The sequence below is a fragment of the Propithecus coquereli genome, unplaced genomic scaffold (genome assembly GCF_000956105.1).
Source record: "Propithecus coquereli isolate 6110/MARCELLA unplaced genomic scaffold, Pcoq_1.0 Scaffold40, whole genome shotgun sequence".
Classification (NCBI taxonomy): Eukaryota; Metazoa; Chordata; class Mammalia; order Primates; family Indriidae; genus Propithecus; species Propithecus coquereli.
Window position 1 is genome coordinate 4,174,630 of NW_012149730.1, and position 16,415 is coordinate 4,191,044.

Below are 16,415 nucleotides of genomic sequence, written 5' to 3' on the forward strand. Positions count from 1 at the left end.
CTTGCCAAAAATTGTCATCTTCTCCAGATTTTGCTCAAATGTTTATGAGGTTTATTTTTTATGTTTAAGTCTTGAACCATCTGGAATTTATTTTTGTGTAAGAAATGAGTTAGGAATAAAAAAAAAATTTCCAGTTTCCTAACCAGTTGCTACCAATTTGAAATACCACCTTTTTAATATACCGAATTCTTCTATACATCAGGATCTATGTTGTTGCATTGATCTTTTTGCCTGTTCATGCCTTGGTACTTTTTATATTAAATTGTAGCTATATAATTCATTATAATATCTTCATTTTGAAATTGAATAAATATACATGCATATTTATTTCTTACCCTTAGCTTGCTTTCTTTTTTGTGTTTGAATGTTGTCTTCAGCACATCTAACTTGTATTAGTGGTTTTTTGAAACCTGTCCCTCTGCTTTCTTTCAAAACCTCACTCAGTGATGGCTTTCTTTATAAAAAATAGTTGTTTATTAGGGATTCTTTGGTACTTTATACATTAAAGTCCTTTGATCCTGAACTATGGAATCAGGAAGACAGTAGGCATCGTATTACACAAGCCACTCAATTTGTATTCGTTTCTATTCATCTTATATTTTAATGGGAATCTGATTTGAGAAGATTAGGCTCAAGACAAAATCTTTGGAAGGCAAAATCAGAGAAGGAACAAAGTATTTGGAAGAGGAAAAATTGTAAGATAATTTTAAACCTTATTAAAGGAAAGAGTTTAGAAACTTATACAGAATAACAAAAATAGGAATCCAAACTTATTTTACTCACAAATTTACCTAGCCTATTCTAAAGATGCTTTAATATAAACTGTATACTGTGAGAGCTGTCATATAGCAAGAGTTTAGAATGTTGTGAACTTTTTTATTATTCAAGTTCTTGATGTGGTTTTAGAAATTTTTTGCCAAGTTTTATTATGTAAAATTTCAAAGAAATTGAAAAACAGGGAGAATTCAACACTATAAACTCTTTATGAAGACATAACTACATTATCATCATACTTTATTATAAAAAAACAAATGTTCAAGTTTCCTTGAGTTTCCTAATATCTGAAACCAGACATTACATTTAGCTGATGTCTTTTAAGTCTCTCTTTTAGGTTCCTTTTTCTAATTTTTTTCCTTGCATATATTTGTTAGAAAAAACCGAGTTAATTTGTCTTAAAGAGTTTCTCACATACTGGATCTTGCTGATTACATTCACACGGTGTCATTTGTCAGGTTCTGTCCCTGGTATTTCCTGTAAGCAGGTAATTAATCTAAAGACACGATTGGATTGCCTTTTTGTGGGACAGAGGGTCCTGGGGAGACAGTGTGTGCTTCTGTCAGGTGACAAATACTGTCCAGATGTCTCTCTTTTTTTTGTTGTTTATATTACTTAAAGATCCATTATATTTTTAGTAGTTTGCAAAACGGTAACATTCTGTTATGTATTCTTTATAATTCGCTATAATATTTCCTTTACTGTTTTATAAAGGACACAAAATATTTTGAAAGCTTTTAAAAACCATTCTGATTATATACTAAAATACCATTTAACTTATTTTGGTTTGACTATCACATCACTGGGACTATAATACAAGTAAAATCACAGTCTTGTTAACAACCACGAAGTTGTCTCCTTCTTCCTACCCAAGCACTAGACTAGACCTTACAGTACATAAGGTAAAGTGCCAAAGTCCAAAACGTCAAGGAAAAAAGGAAGTCCAGGAATTTAATATATAACCATACATTGTATTTGTCAATGTTTTAGAGCCATCAGAAGTTTTATTTAAATTGCATTTTTGGAATAATTTAAATTTTATTTTCCATTACAGAAAAACAAAGAATATGTGAGCATTGCCAGTGGAGGATTTATGGGTAAGGTTTTAATTAATTTCTTTGCCTCTAGTTTTTCTGATTTGGAGTGACCAAATTAATGAGTAGATTCTCTTTAGTCATTCAATATTTTTAGAAAAAGCAAGTCCAGGAGGACATATAAGTAGCAAACAAACATAATAGCCAATTGAAATGAGTGAAAATTTAATGTAAGACTACTGAAATAGATATGTTTAATAAGATCGTGTTTCCAAAAAGTATTTCTGTAAAGATGCATTAAAAAGTGCCTGTATTATTTGCCTGTATGCAGAGAAGGATTAGAATATGGGACTGGGAAGCAAGATTTGGAGGAATACTTTTTATAGTATACACTTCATACTATTTGGGTGTTTTGTTATCATTTTGGTTTTTTTTTTTTTTTTTTTTTGAGACAGAATCTCGCTTTGTTGCCTGGGCTAGAGTAAGTGCCGTGGCGTCATCCTAGCTCACAGCAACCTCAAACTCCTGGGCTCAAGCAATCCTTCTGCCTCAGCCTCCCGAGTAGCTGGGACTACAGGCATGCACCACCATGCCCGGCTAATTTTTTTTTTCTATGTATTTTTTTTTTAGTTGTTCAGATCATTTCTTTCTGTTTTTTAGTAGAGATGGGGTCTCGCTCTTGCTCAGGCTGGTCTCGAACTCCTGACCTTGAGCGATCCACCTGCATCTGCCTCGCAGAGTGCTAGGATTACAGGCGTGAGCCACCACGCCTGGCCATCATTTTGTTTTTGAACTAGAAAGTATTAGCTGTTAAAAAAATATTGTCTGAATGGAATAACCTAAATAAACTGATGTTTTCAAATCTGCAGATTAATTTTCTGATAATTTAGGATAGTAAAATAATTGGTAAGATCTTTACAGGCAAGTATTTGAATATTTATGAAGTATTAGATCAGTGGAATAAGATTAAAAAAGAGTTATAAAAATACTCAACTGTAAATGCTAGAAAAAGTAATGACAAAATCAAATCAGTGTATAAATACCTTGTGCTAACTGATTGCACAACTGGAGCTCTGAAAATCAAATCAATATATGTTGAAGGTAAAGAATCTTAGGTTTTAGTCATGGGAGTAAATTCTGAGCTCATATAGTTTTCTTATGCTATAACTTAGAATTTTTGCAGAATTAGGATCTATTTCCTCTTGGTCTATGTTAATATTAGCATGGATTATGATTATCTCCTGTATAGATATATCATGGCCTGATAACTAACTACCTTTGAGGGTCATACTCAGAGTGATTACAAAAGAGATTATTTTAATAAATAATGTTAAACACATATTGGCCCTAGGCCGAGTGTTATTTGTTAGGAATCCTGATAACATGATACAAAACTTGGCTATTAAGCTTGTAATTCTCAAAGGTGTCTGAAAAGCAATCTTATCCAGTAAGTCTAGATTTTAGCAACTTTTTTAAATCCACGAATTATTTCTTTTACCAAGAATAACCTTTTGTTCCATAACTGTTAATGCCTAAGAGTGGTTCTTTATTATGGGAAAGATTGATTGATTTCTCTTTATGCTGTAACAAAAGCCACCATAGATTTTCTGTTAATCCTTTATGTCATAAAAATGTTGCAGAGATTATCCGTTAATACTTGAAATATTACCTTCCTAAGGGGAAAACATAAAGCCTACACAGTTATCATCACTCTTAGAGTCAGTTAAGAAAAGTTATTGGTGTATAGAGGGCTTTAGAAGGAAGGAGAAGAGGAAGGTTGCTGTAGCTTGGAGTCCTTTGCTCCTTTACAGGATTGTGATTGTGTCCTTGGATCCTTTTTTCTCAGCTATGATGTGTTTATTTTACTTCTCTGGTAATGAATCTTTCTAGAGGAGGTTGCTATTTCAGATTCTGTTTTAATTTTCTTGTTTATCTTAAGCACTGCAGCAGCACCTGGCTGACATTAACGTGGATGGCCCAGAAAATGGATATGGCCATTGGATCGCTAGTACCTCAGGCTCAAGGAGCAGTATCATTTCTTCTGTTGATGTAAGTGTATGTGTAGATTATGTCCCTGGATAAATTCCCAGGAAAGATGATTAACTACTAAACGCCTACCATAACAGAAATGGAGTCAAAATACTTCAAATACATACAATGAGGAGTCCTTGTGAGGTTAACTAAGTGATGGATCCAGCCTGCACAGCTAAACTAGATGGGAGTTTTTGAAGGTCAATTGCTGAATTCAAATTCTCCTAGTCCAGCTGTAGTTTGGTATCACCTAGTGACAGTTTTGTGCTCCAGCTTAAAAATCAATGGGTCCTGTGACTATCTGGGACTGTTAAGCAAGCTGATTCCAGGAATCTCCCTATTAGTTTGGGCCAGGAGAATATTGGGGCTCATAGTCATCTCCTGCACATGCTATATCTATACCTGTCCCCACCACAAACTTACATGATTATGACTTCGGTCTGTCCACATTTGAGAATGGGCCAGGCAGAGGAAGACAGAAACCCATTGCCAATCCTATTATATTTGATTTTTAGTTATCAAGATCTGTAATACTTTTAGGGTTTTGCTATAGTGGATAAATCTGTTTTTCTGTTCTACTTTGGAAATCTTTGAGTAATAAATCTTTTGTGCTTTTTCAGTACTTTATGTCCATTGAATTAGATGTCATTATATCATTTTCTTAACACATAATGCCTCATCTACCTAACGATTATTATTTAAGACAAAAATAGAAGGAAAACTGCAGTATAGAGTCATGGTTACTATCTTGGGCTTCTGGGTCTTACGTACCTGGGTTCAGGTTTCATCTCTACAGTTTACCTTTTTCATGATATCCAGCAAGATCTTTCAGCTGTAGTTTTTCCACCTGTGGAATAGAAATGTTAATAACAGAACCTTCCTCATAAGGATAACTTGAGGATTAAATGGGCAAAGTGTAGTATCTGTCACCAAATATTTAATAAGTAGTTATTACAAAATTGTGATTCACTAGATGTATTAGTTGAGGTCTATCTTCAGCCATGCAAATCAAACCAAGTTATTGTCACATTATCAGTAGATAAAGCTTCTCTGAGAACTGTTTTTTAAATTGGAACTCTAGGTATCTAAGAGCTCTTGGTGTGAAATCATCATTTATTTAGTAAACATTTGCTATTTTCATTTTAATTAGTATTTTATTGTATGATTACATTATAATTTATTCAGTTAGTCCCCTATTGTTGAATATTTACATTGTTTCCAGTTTTTTCTATTATAAACACTACTACAATTAATTTTTATAGTGATATATTTGCATATCCATGATTATTTAGTTTTAGAAGTGGAATAATTTGATCAAAACATTACTTATCAAAATCCTTAGAATTCTACATTATTATCAAATGGCCCTCCCAAAATATAATTCTGATTTTTATTCCCATCCACAGCATTGGTTAGTTTTTCTATGGAAGCTTTTATCTTCAGATTTCAAAAACACTGATTGAGGCTATGGTAGAAACTATCTTAAAGATGTTCAAAAGTATCAGAGAATTTCCACAGTTTAATTTGTTTTTGAATTTAGATATGGATATAGAAACATAGGTTTTTGTGTTGTTAATGACATATTTCTTCTAAAAATAAAAGTAACAGATGTTCATTGTAGCCGCATATGTAAATAAGAAAAGTATAAAGAAAACAAAATCATCTGTAACTCTACCAGAGATAATCACCATTTATATTTTGAATATTTCCATCAAATCTTTTTTAAAGCATTTTTCTAAGTATTTTATTTTAAAAGTAGTGATCATAGTATACATAGTTTTATTTTCTATTTCACTGAACATATGAGCATTTTCTAGTGTTTTAAAATTATTTTTTTAAAGTATGTTTTTTTTAATGATTGTATAATTTTCCATTGAATAATACCTAAATCTCTGGGTACTTTCTGATTGTTTCCTTCCCATAAATTCTGAAGGGGAATTAATGGGCAAAAAACAGGATCACTATGAAATGTTTGACACTTACCACCAAATTGCCCTCCAAGAGGGTATATGTGAGTAGTCCCATGAAACAATTTCAGAGTTATATTCGCATTTATTTATTATATTAGGTACATCAGGATAACTCTTCTTCAGAAATTAAAAACCTAAGTGGGAAGGTTTAAAAAGCAAAAATTTACAAGGAATAAATGTTTAAAAATTTAGCTACATGAATGGTAGTTTGATAATACCTTTGCTTATTTTTGTAGACTAGTCTGATATAAGAAAGGTCAATAGGCCGGGTGCGGTGGCTCACGCCTGTAATCCTAGCTCTCTGGGAGGCCGAGGCGGGTGGATTGTTTGAGCTCAGGAGTTCGAAACCAGCCTGAGCAAGAGCGAGACCCTGTCTCTACTAAAATTAGAAAGAAATTAATTGGACAACTAAAAATATATAGAAAAAATTAGCTGGGCATGGTGGCGCATGCCTGTAGTCCCAGCTACTCGGGAGGCTGAGGCAGGAGGATCGCTTGAGCCCAGGAGTTTGAGGTTGCTGTGAGCTAGGATGACGCCACGGCACTCTAGCCCGGGCAACACAGTGAGACTCTGTCTCAAAAAAAAAAAAAAGGTCAATAGCTTGGACTATTTCTTATTGAATAAAGAAGGTAATTTTAGACTCCACAAACATATGTGCAAATATATCCTAATTTTTTATTTCTACCTCTATTCTTAAGATGGTTTCACATAATGAATTAGTTTGTTAGGGCTGCTATAACAAAATACCACAGACTGGGTGGCTTAAATAACACAAATTTATTTTCTTACTGTTCTGGAGGCTGAAAGTCCAAGAACAAGGTGCTGACAGGTTTGGTTTATCCTTAGGCCTGTCCTTGACTTGCAGATGGCCTTGTTTCCCCCAATCCCTCTTTCCTTGCATGGTTTTTTCTCTGTCTTCGTATGCCCATGTGTCTCCCTCTTATAAGAATGTCAGTCAGATTGGATTAGGAGCCACTCATATGACCTCAGTTAACCTTAATTACCTCTTTAAAGGCCCTGTCTCCAGATACAGTCACATTCTGAGGTGTATTGGGAGTTAGGACTTCAACATATGAATTTGGTGTGGGTACAATTCAGTTCATAACACATAGATAATCTTTAGCAGTAGTATGTTTGCTAATCATTTGGAGAGCAGTTAGTAATATATTCTGTTTTTTTCAGGGTGAATCTTCTAATGGCTCAAATGATAGAGGAATGAAATCGCTAGTAAATAAAATGACTGTGGCTTTGAAGACAAAATCTGTTAATGTCAGGGAAAAAGTTATCAGTTTTATTGAGAATACATCAACTCCTGTGGACCGGTGAGTTATTTATACAGTGTGAGTTTATGATGAATAATTAAAACTAAAGAAACATGTCTTACATTAAGTTAATGTTAGTTCAGTTGAATGTGTTCCAGAAAAGGATCATAAAGTATATTTTCTATTAGATGATTCCATAGTTTTTATTATAACTGTAGGGATGTACTTTATTGCTATAAAATTTGGCTATACAGTTTCCTCTCCTCTCCCACTGCTCTGAATAAGATGCAAATAATGAATCTGCCCCTTCATGCCATTCATTAAAAAATATTTGTGTCTCTGTATGTATTATGTTTCATATAGTAACTGCTTCCCAAATATCAAATGAATGGAGAATCATCTACTAAATTCAGTGATCTGATAACAGGAACTTTTTCCTCTGCTTCAGGAATTTAAAACCTAGAAAATTTGGTCATACTATAGTAGAAACCCACTTTCTCAAGCTTAAGAGTTCAGATCTTCATAGAATTTTGTTTACAGAATATTGTTTACAAAACTCCATTTTTCTGTGAATTACAAATGAGGGACATGGCTAACAATTGATAAGCAAGTTTAAGAATGTCTGTTATATTGTTTCTTGTATCTGTGAATGTATAATATGTTTTTTCCCATGTTATTAGTCTTAATCTTTTTTGTTCTTGGAGTTCAACACTAGCCTTATACTTTCAACACAGAATTTGTTTCTAAGCAAGCCTTATCTTGGAAATGTGTTACAGTATTTGATTTCATTTACTTGCAGTCTCCTGGGAAAGTTGAAATATTTGACTTTAAGAACTGAATGTCAGGAATTTCTTGTTTGTTCCTTTATGAAGTGTAGTACATATGCATACAAATGTACATTTTTCTCATTTAGTAAACAGCAAAGATAATAGGTTATTTTCAATTTAATCCAAAAAATTGTACCTTATCTAAAATGGTCAACGGATAATTATTAAGGAGTTTTATTAAGCCTGAAAGATTTGTTTGCTCAGTAAAGTAGTATCTGCTCTCAAAAGCTAACCTGTTTACTTTTAGTTAGCGCTTCTGAATTGGAGAACTATTATTGCTACATTTTATAGCATGAACATTTAAAATTTTATTTTAAAATGCATTTATTTTCAAATGGACTGGAGATAACTGTAAGACAAAAAGACTGTTGTCTTTGTTGAAGTATCCCTTGAAACTGGCTTTTCTTCATTTTTCTTTGTACTTGGGATGATTGAAACATTTTCTTGATAATGCACACTACTCTGAGTTAGAAAAACTGATTATACTGTACTATACTTTTGTTTTAAAGCCATTGCATTTTTTATAATCATTTTGTTCTGTCCTCTGCCTTGATTTGCTATAGAATGTCTTTCAATCTTCCTTGGCCAGACAGATCATGTACAGAGCGGTAAGCCAAAGCCAATGAATAGAGCAGCTTTATTGAACCATCCTTTTCCTTTCCTTTAGCATGCCTCATGCATCTCCTGCTGTCTTGGCTAAAATTTCATCCAGCTGTTTCAGATGCTAAACTTTTCTCATTCTGCTTTTAGGAGTGTATCATGTTGATTGATAGATTCTTTTTGATTTTTTTGCTTGATCATTTTAATTTTTTTTCTTTGCATGCTTCTTTATATCTCTCATTCCTCAGATGAAAATCAAGTTCATTCAAACCTAAGAAGTTGATAAAACCTGAAGGTTTTATTTTCTGATACAGGGAAAGATGAAACAAAGTGTGTATGTAGTCAAGAGTTGGCAGGGTATTGGCTTTGGAGATCATTTGGTTCTATCTCCTGCCCACCAGTAGAGAAAAATTACAGCACCTAAAAATAGGCATAGTTCATAGTACAAAATTTATGTTAATTCATGTATATTATATAATTTTAGATTTTTAGATTTTCTTAATAAGATATATATATTTAGGTTGGCAAGTTAACATATATAAATCTGTTCCCAAAAAACATTTCTAGGGTTTTACTTTCAGTTTTCCATGAAAAAAGGTTGTGGTGGATATTTTAATGTATAACCCATCACTTCTCCACCCCAAATAAGATGAAGTGCTTGTCAGTAAAAGACATAAAGATTCCTTAAGTTTAAGGTTTAAAAAATCTAGGATCTTCAATTAGGATTGAACAAAAAAAACTTTACTAATGTAATTCAAAATGGCTTTGCCATTTTTATTCTCACAGAAATTTTCTGCAGTTTAGAATATCAATTATAGCAATACCTGTGAACATTGAGAAAGAAATACTAGTCATATTTTGAATGTAAGTTAAGCTTTGGAATAATGGAGTTGACTTTTTCTCAGGCCATTTAATTTTGTCAGTGACTAGAAGTAGCATTTTTTAAAATAATAGTTTACTTTCTAATAACTTACCTGATAAGTTTTTATTCATCATGACTTACTCCTACACAATACCAATTACAGGCCTTCTATTATAATTTTACCTAAAACTATTTTAAAGGAAATTGCTTTTTTGAAAATTATAATCTATTTGTCAATCATCTATTTTTTCCTCTTATTGGACCATTGAATTAGTCTAATTTTATTTAACTCCCAAGTTTTCTCTCAAAGTTTTAATTTTATTTTTTAACTTATCTTCTCTGGTCCACTGGCAGATATATTTATTTTGACAAAGTTAGAATGAATTGGGTTCTTTTCTGAGCTCAGAAAATCAAGTTAAAACCTGGTCAAACTATTTTGTTGATGTTACTTTGGCAAAAAAGTATAGATATACTATTCTTTAAAAATAGTCCAGCTATTGAATTTCATTAATTTTTAACTAGTGTTTCAAGAACTATCTCAAGTAATCTTTTGCATTCATGTTCATAAAAACTTTGTATTGTATTATAGATCTAGGTCAGTAACGAATAATTTGTTTTTAGGATTGTTTCTTTACTCATACTTGCTTTCTGGTTCAAGCATTTGCTATAAATGTTATATTTTTTATTTTCTGTGTTATAGCAGTTCAATTATGCTTTAATATCAGGAAAGAACCTATAATTTAATCTCATAAAATTTTATAATCTAGATGTCACTAAAGCATTTTTAAATAAAGCTATTACCTTTGTCTTTGCCTTACTGTATAAGAAGCTCAGTCTGAGTTTCAAAGATGTTTGAATTATTTCTTTCATTTTTATCTCTCTCTGATGAGTGTAGTTTGATATTGTACATTAGATGTTCTAATATAAAATCAAACGATTTTGTGAGTTTTAATTTAATCAACTTTAAGCTGTGTATTGATTGACTTAGCTTGTAATTTCCAAGGAGTATCTGTTATAATCTCTCATTAGTTTTTATTGAGGAATGTTGTTTTGCAAGAAGTAAAAGATTTAAGCCTAGATCACTGTCGTTTCTTATGCAGGGGGGAGGGGGAGGGGGGAGGAGGGAGGAAGGGATGGGTATTTGTATATACAAGGAGTGCAATGCGCACCACTGGAAAGATGGACATATTTGAAACTCGGACTTGGGGGGGGGGACCAAGGGCAACATACGTAACCTAAACATCTGTACCCCCATAATATGCTGAAATAAAAGAAAAAAAAAATTACACCTAAAAAAAAAAAAGATTTAAGCCTATTTCAACAAAATTAGGCTATAGTGAGATTTTTATTGATGACATATATTAAAAATTATTTAAAATATAGATTTGATCTCTATGTTCTGGGAAAATTGAATTCTAAAACTAAGACATGTAACTTGATTCTTTTTTTCCACATTGGAATATCTCTTCAAAATAGAAGATTCTGCATGTCTTCATATAACACATGCCCACAAAAACTGGTAGAATCTTCCTTTGTAGTAAATAATTTTAAATGAACCTTATCCTACAAAGAAAACAATGCTTTTCCCCCCAGAAACATGTAGTATTTTGTTGAGATATCTTAATTTTGCCTCTTAGTTTATTTGGGGTTACCTGGAAAGTACTCAGGTATTAATTTTTATATTAAAAAGAGAGAGGAAGCACTTCCAATAGTACTAATCATGTTGAATTTACATGTTGTTTATGTTCTGCCTCTTTTCCCTTTCTTGTTTTTTTGTTTTTTTTGAGACAGGGTCTCTGTCTGTCATGTGGGCTAGAGTGCAGTGGCGTCATCATAGCTCACTGCAACCTCAAACTCCTGGGCTCAAGTGATCCTCCTGCCTCAGCCTCCTGAGGAGTTGGTACTACAGGCGCGCATCACAACACCTGCCTAATTTTTGTATTTTTTGTAGAGATGGGGTCTCGCTCTTGCTCAGGCTGGTCTGGAACTCCTGGCCTCAAACAGTCTTCCTCCCTTGGAGTACAGGTGTGAGTAATAGGGCGCCTGGCCCTATGATCTGCCTTTTGAAAAAGAAAGATTCATTTTTATGCAACAGAAGTAGAATCTTAGTTTCAATTAAAACAAAAGTAGGCTGGGTGTGGTTGCTCACACCGGTAATTCTAGCACTTTGGCAGGCTGAGGTGGGAGGATCGCTAGAGTCCTGAGCAACATAGTGAGACCCCATCTCTACAAAAAATTACAAAAATTAGCCAGGCATGGTGGCATGCACCTGTTATCCTAGCTACTTAGGAGGATCGCTTGAGCCCAGGAGTTTGAGGTTACAGTGAGCTATGATGATGCCACTGCATTTCTTTATTTTATTTCAATTTCCTTAAATTAGCTGTTAAAACTATGATTACGTTGGGGGAGAGGTAAAAAACATTTCCATTTTGTTTGAATATTTAAATGTTGCTTGGTAAAAATCTTTGAATAACATATTAAGTGATAATTTCCCCCTGAAATTCTTTGAATTTAGGCATGTGAGCAGCAGTGACAGAGTGGGCAAGCCTTACCGTGGTGTAAAGCCTGTTTTCAGCATTGGGGATGAAGAAGAATACGACACAGGTGTAGTAGTACACTTATCTACACACTGCTTTGCTCAGTCACTAGGAGTGATTTATAGAGGTCATCTGTGACTAGGAAAATAACTACTTTAAAAAGAGGAAAGAGAGATTCTGTAGAGAGAATTGGAGAATCTGGGGCTTTCTATTAAGAATTAGGTTTTAGATATCTTAAATTGTGCCTATTAGAAATCCAAGCAGAAATGTTGAGTAGGCAATTGATGATAGGAATCTTCAGCTGAGGAGAGAGGTCTAAGCTGATGAGGATTTGGGGCTATCAGTGTAGAAATAGTATTTAAATCCATGAAACTGGATTTAATTCCCTTTAATCACCCACCCACTTAAGAGACTGAGAGTCGTGGCAATAAAGTTCAGAGAGTTCCAAAATTGAGACATCTGAAGAGAGCCTTTTGAAACGAGGCAATATCCTAAAGGGCCACAAGATGGGGATATTGAGTCAGGGAAATTTGTTATCTTCTGTTTGGTTGTCTTTATGTTTTAAAAATAATTTAGTCTTTGGTTTATAATCCTACTGCCCAGATTATCCTAATTAAGCAGTCGTAATTAATATTGGTTAATATGTGTATTGAGTTTTAAATATATATATAAATGTACAGAATAAGAAAAAAAGACTCCTAAATCTCACCTTGTTTTTTCCAGTTAGTAATACATGTTGCATATTTCCCATTTCAGCCCATATACTTCCTCATTCTCTTGCTATCATGTAAACATACCATAATTTATTTAACCAGTCTTTTTCCAGTTGATACTGGTGGTTTTCCAGTTTTTTTCTGTTTCAAATGGCAATGGATATTTTTATACATATGCCTAGATTAGCTTTTGAAAGTATATCTAGAGGGTAAATTCTTAGCAGTAATTTTGCTAGATTATAGGGAATCATATTTGACATTTTAATAGATATTATAAAATCATATTCCAGAAAACTTGCTTAAGATAAATGTGCTATTTCTAATTGTTTCTTTTTCTTCTTTTTTTCCCCCTCTGTTATCTATCAGTCTACCTCCCTGAGTATCTCAGCTCCTTTCATTAACAAAGAAGAGAAGTGAATGGATGAATAAATTGTATATTTCCATTTATCATAAACACACCCATATATTTACACTATGAGAAATCAGACCATAATGAAAATGAGAAAACTGAACTATGTGTACCAACATGCATAAATTTCACAATGTTGGGAGTAGGGTAGCAGTTGCCGAAGAATGCCATTGAGTAGTCTATTTTTTATATACATTTTGTTTAAACTGCAAAACACTTCTGTATATTATTTAGGAATATTTGTGTAAGGTTAAAGACATGTATGGAACTGATAACACCGAATTCAAATAGTCAGTAGTTCTTGGTGGGAAAGGGGGGGAATATGAATAGGGAGAGATACATGAGGGCTTCACTTTTTTTTTTTCTCTTTAGACAGAGTTTTACTCTGTTGCCCTGGCTAGAGTGCAGTGGCATCAGCATAGCTCACAGCAACTTCAAACTCCTAGGCTCAAGTGATTCTCCTGCCTCAGCCTCCCGAGTAGCTGAGATTACAGGCATGTGCCACCATGCCCTGCTAGTTTTTTCCTTTTTTTTTGTGGAGATGGGGTCTCAACCCTTGCTCAGGTTGGTCTCGAACTCAGTCAAGAGATCCCCTCCCGCCTGGGCCTCCCAGAGTGCTAGGATTCCAGGCATGAGCCACCGCACCCAGCCAGGGCTTCACATTTATTTAAACTGGAATGTAGATACGTGGGGTTTCCTTTTTAATTATGTCTCTTTATATTTTGAAGTATTTATTTAGAAACAAAGGGAAGAACATTTATAATTATTAACCCTAGAGACTATAATTCCCCTTTCTTAAATTAGAAAAACAAAATAACTAAAATATTTTATTTTTATCTTATTTAAAAAAACTAGATTTTTATTTATTCCAGGACTGACTTTATTATTTTCCTTAAAATCAGAAACCAGTGAGATAAAAAGAACTCTACCAACTTTACTCTCAAGATAGGTGCTTATTACTGGATAATTCAGCCATCTCTTTACAGACTAGGCAGATCATGGTTATGTTATCTGTATCAAAAGAGTTGAAATTTCCCAAATAGTTTAATCTATAAAAGTGTATTCTTCATATTTTCACCTGACTTTCTTACCACATAAAGTGATTTTTCATAATAATATTCCTGTATTAGTATCAGTGGCATAAGGAAATAGAGTGGCAGGATTAGAATGTTTTTTTCAATCCATATGTTCAAAATACTGCTGACAAATTTTTTAGGCTCTTAAGAAATACACCATTTTAAAAAGTAACAACCACATTTAACACTTAAATTCTTTATAGATTTCAAAATACTACTGTAATTTTTTAGGCTGTTAAGAAATGCATTGTTTTAAAAGTTAGTAGTATCCACATTTAACACTTTAAATTTTTTATAGATGAAATTGACAGTTCTTCAATGTCAGATGATGATAGAAAAGAGGTTGTAAACATTCAGACTTGGATAAACAAGCCAGACGTCAAACATCATTTTCCTTGTAAAGAAGTGAAAGAGAGTGGACACATGTTTCCTAGGTACTTTTAAAAATGTCTTCTTTAGAAATAAAATTGAATTTGGGGAAGTTAATGATATTAAACTGAACTGCAGAAGAACTTTTATTTACCCAAGTACAATAAGATAAAATTTCCCTCTGTTGACTTATGTTTTGATTTTTTAAATATTTCTTATGTAATTTTTATTCTGAAAAACTTTAAAGATGTTAAAGAAATAGTACATTGAACACCCTTATGATCTTCTCCTAGATTCACCAGTTGTTAACAATTTTTTATACTACCCCATCTGCGTATGTATAGATATACATACACACACGTCTACATACACTTCCCTTCATGAAACCATTCAAAAGCTTATAGATGTGACACTTCACCCCTAAATGCGTCAGCATAAATCTCCCAAGTGTATGAGCATTCTCATACATAACTCCAATGCCATTACCCCACCTAAAAAAATTTAAAACATTAACATTAAACATTTAAAACATTAACATTCAACGTGTAGACCCCACTCAAAATTTTCAGTGTCCCCAAAGTATCTTGGATAAATCTGTTTTTTGCTTCCTGATCCAGGATCTAGTCATGGTTCACACATTGCATTTGTCTGTTATATCTCTTTAGTCTCACCCAGTGTACAACCGTACTCTCCTCCTCCCCCTTGCTTCCTTTTTTCTCTTCATGATGAATGAATCAAAGTTTGAGTCTAGGCCGATTGTCCTGTAGAATGTTCCACCTTCTGGACTTGTCTGATATTTGTCTTACTGTCGTACTATACATTAAACAAAGTAAGAATACTATGACTAAAGTGAGCTGAGATACAAAAGGGGATGTTAATTCTGTGCTCATTTTGCCTTAAGGATCCAATTGCAGAATATTATAAACATTGTAGGGAAGCCCAACTATTGCCTAGCGATCTTTGATATTAAATATAGGCTATGGTATATTGAATGAGAATAATTTATGAATATACATAATACTGTTAAAAGTCTGAAAAGTAGTATATTCCATTTCGATAAAAATATAATATTTAATGATTTCTATGTTGAATTTTTATTATAAAATACTATATGCCTTTTCTCTTAAATAGTTTCAGTTAATAAAACATTAATTTTGCATACAATTAAAGGAAAATCAGAAACTTCTGTTACATAGCTTACTTATAGATTATCCTGTTTATGTTTTTAAATTCAAAAGTAATTTCATTTACAGTTGAACTTTTTTAATAATTGGGGTTATTGAAGCAGCACCTATTTGGAATTACATAATATTTAAAATTATTTTTTTCTTTTAATGCTCTTTTTCTTTCAAGTCATCTGTTGGTTACTGCAACACATATGTACTGTTTAAGGGAGATTCTTTCACGGAAAGGATTGGCTTACATACAGTCTCGACAAGCACTAAATTCTGTAGTTAAAATTACATCCAAAAAAAAACATCCTGAACTAATTACCTTCAAGTATGGAAATAGCAGTGCTGCAGGAATAGAAATCTTGGCAATTGAAAGGTAAGATTTTTCTTAGGATGGTATTATCTCAATTACTGTAGTTCATTATTAAGCACAGTTTGTTTCTCTATTTTGGGGAGTGGATGGTGGAATAAGATAGTGGAGCCACTTTTGTTAGTATTCTTTGTTATGTTTTTCTCCCCAGTCCTTGGTCATATGTGATTTAGCCATTAGTATGTGATTTCAGTTAAGTGACAAGCTAATTTCATAAACTTTCTGACCCAAGGGTCTTTAAGAATAATGTACACCAGTGCTGCACTAAATACTGGTTTGCAGTGAAATAAAAAACTTGTCTCAGAATGTAAGTCAATGCATTTATTTTCCTTCATCAAAAAATTCTTTTTTCAACAAACCACCAGTGAACTAAGCAGTGTGCTGAATGATGTTGTTAATTTATAATCTG

The 16,415-nt window shown here is 33.1% G+C and overlaps 1 protein-coding gene across 1 annotated transcript in view; it reads left to right on the top strand.

Annotated features, from left to right (window-relative positions):
• TBC1D23 (TBC1 domain family, member 23) overlaps nucleotides 1-16,016 on the top strand; it is a 58,937-nt gene extending 42,921 nt beyond the window's left edge. The window contains exons 11-17 of the mRNA XM_012652808.1: nucleotides 1,817-1,871; nucleotides 3,748-3,857; nucleotides 6,992-7,131; nucleotides 8,462-8,506; nucleotides 11,876-11,964; nucleotides 14,394-14,529; nucleotides 15,818-16,016. Coding sequence (XP_012508262.1) covers nucleotides 1,817-1,871; nucleotides 3,748-3,857; nucleotides 6,992-7,131; nucleotides 8,462-8,506; nucleotides 11,876-11,964; nucleotides 14,394-14,529; nucleotides 15,818-16,016 — 774 coding nt within the window. The remainder of the gene's footprint in view (nucleotides 1-1,816; nucleotides 1,872-3,747; nucleotides 3,858-6,991; nucleotides 7,132-8,461; nucleotides 8,507-11,875; nucleotides 11,965-14,393; nucleotides 14,530-15,817) is intronic.
• Nucleotides 16,017-16,415: the final 399 nt, after the last annotated feature.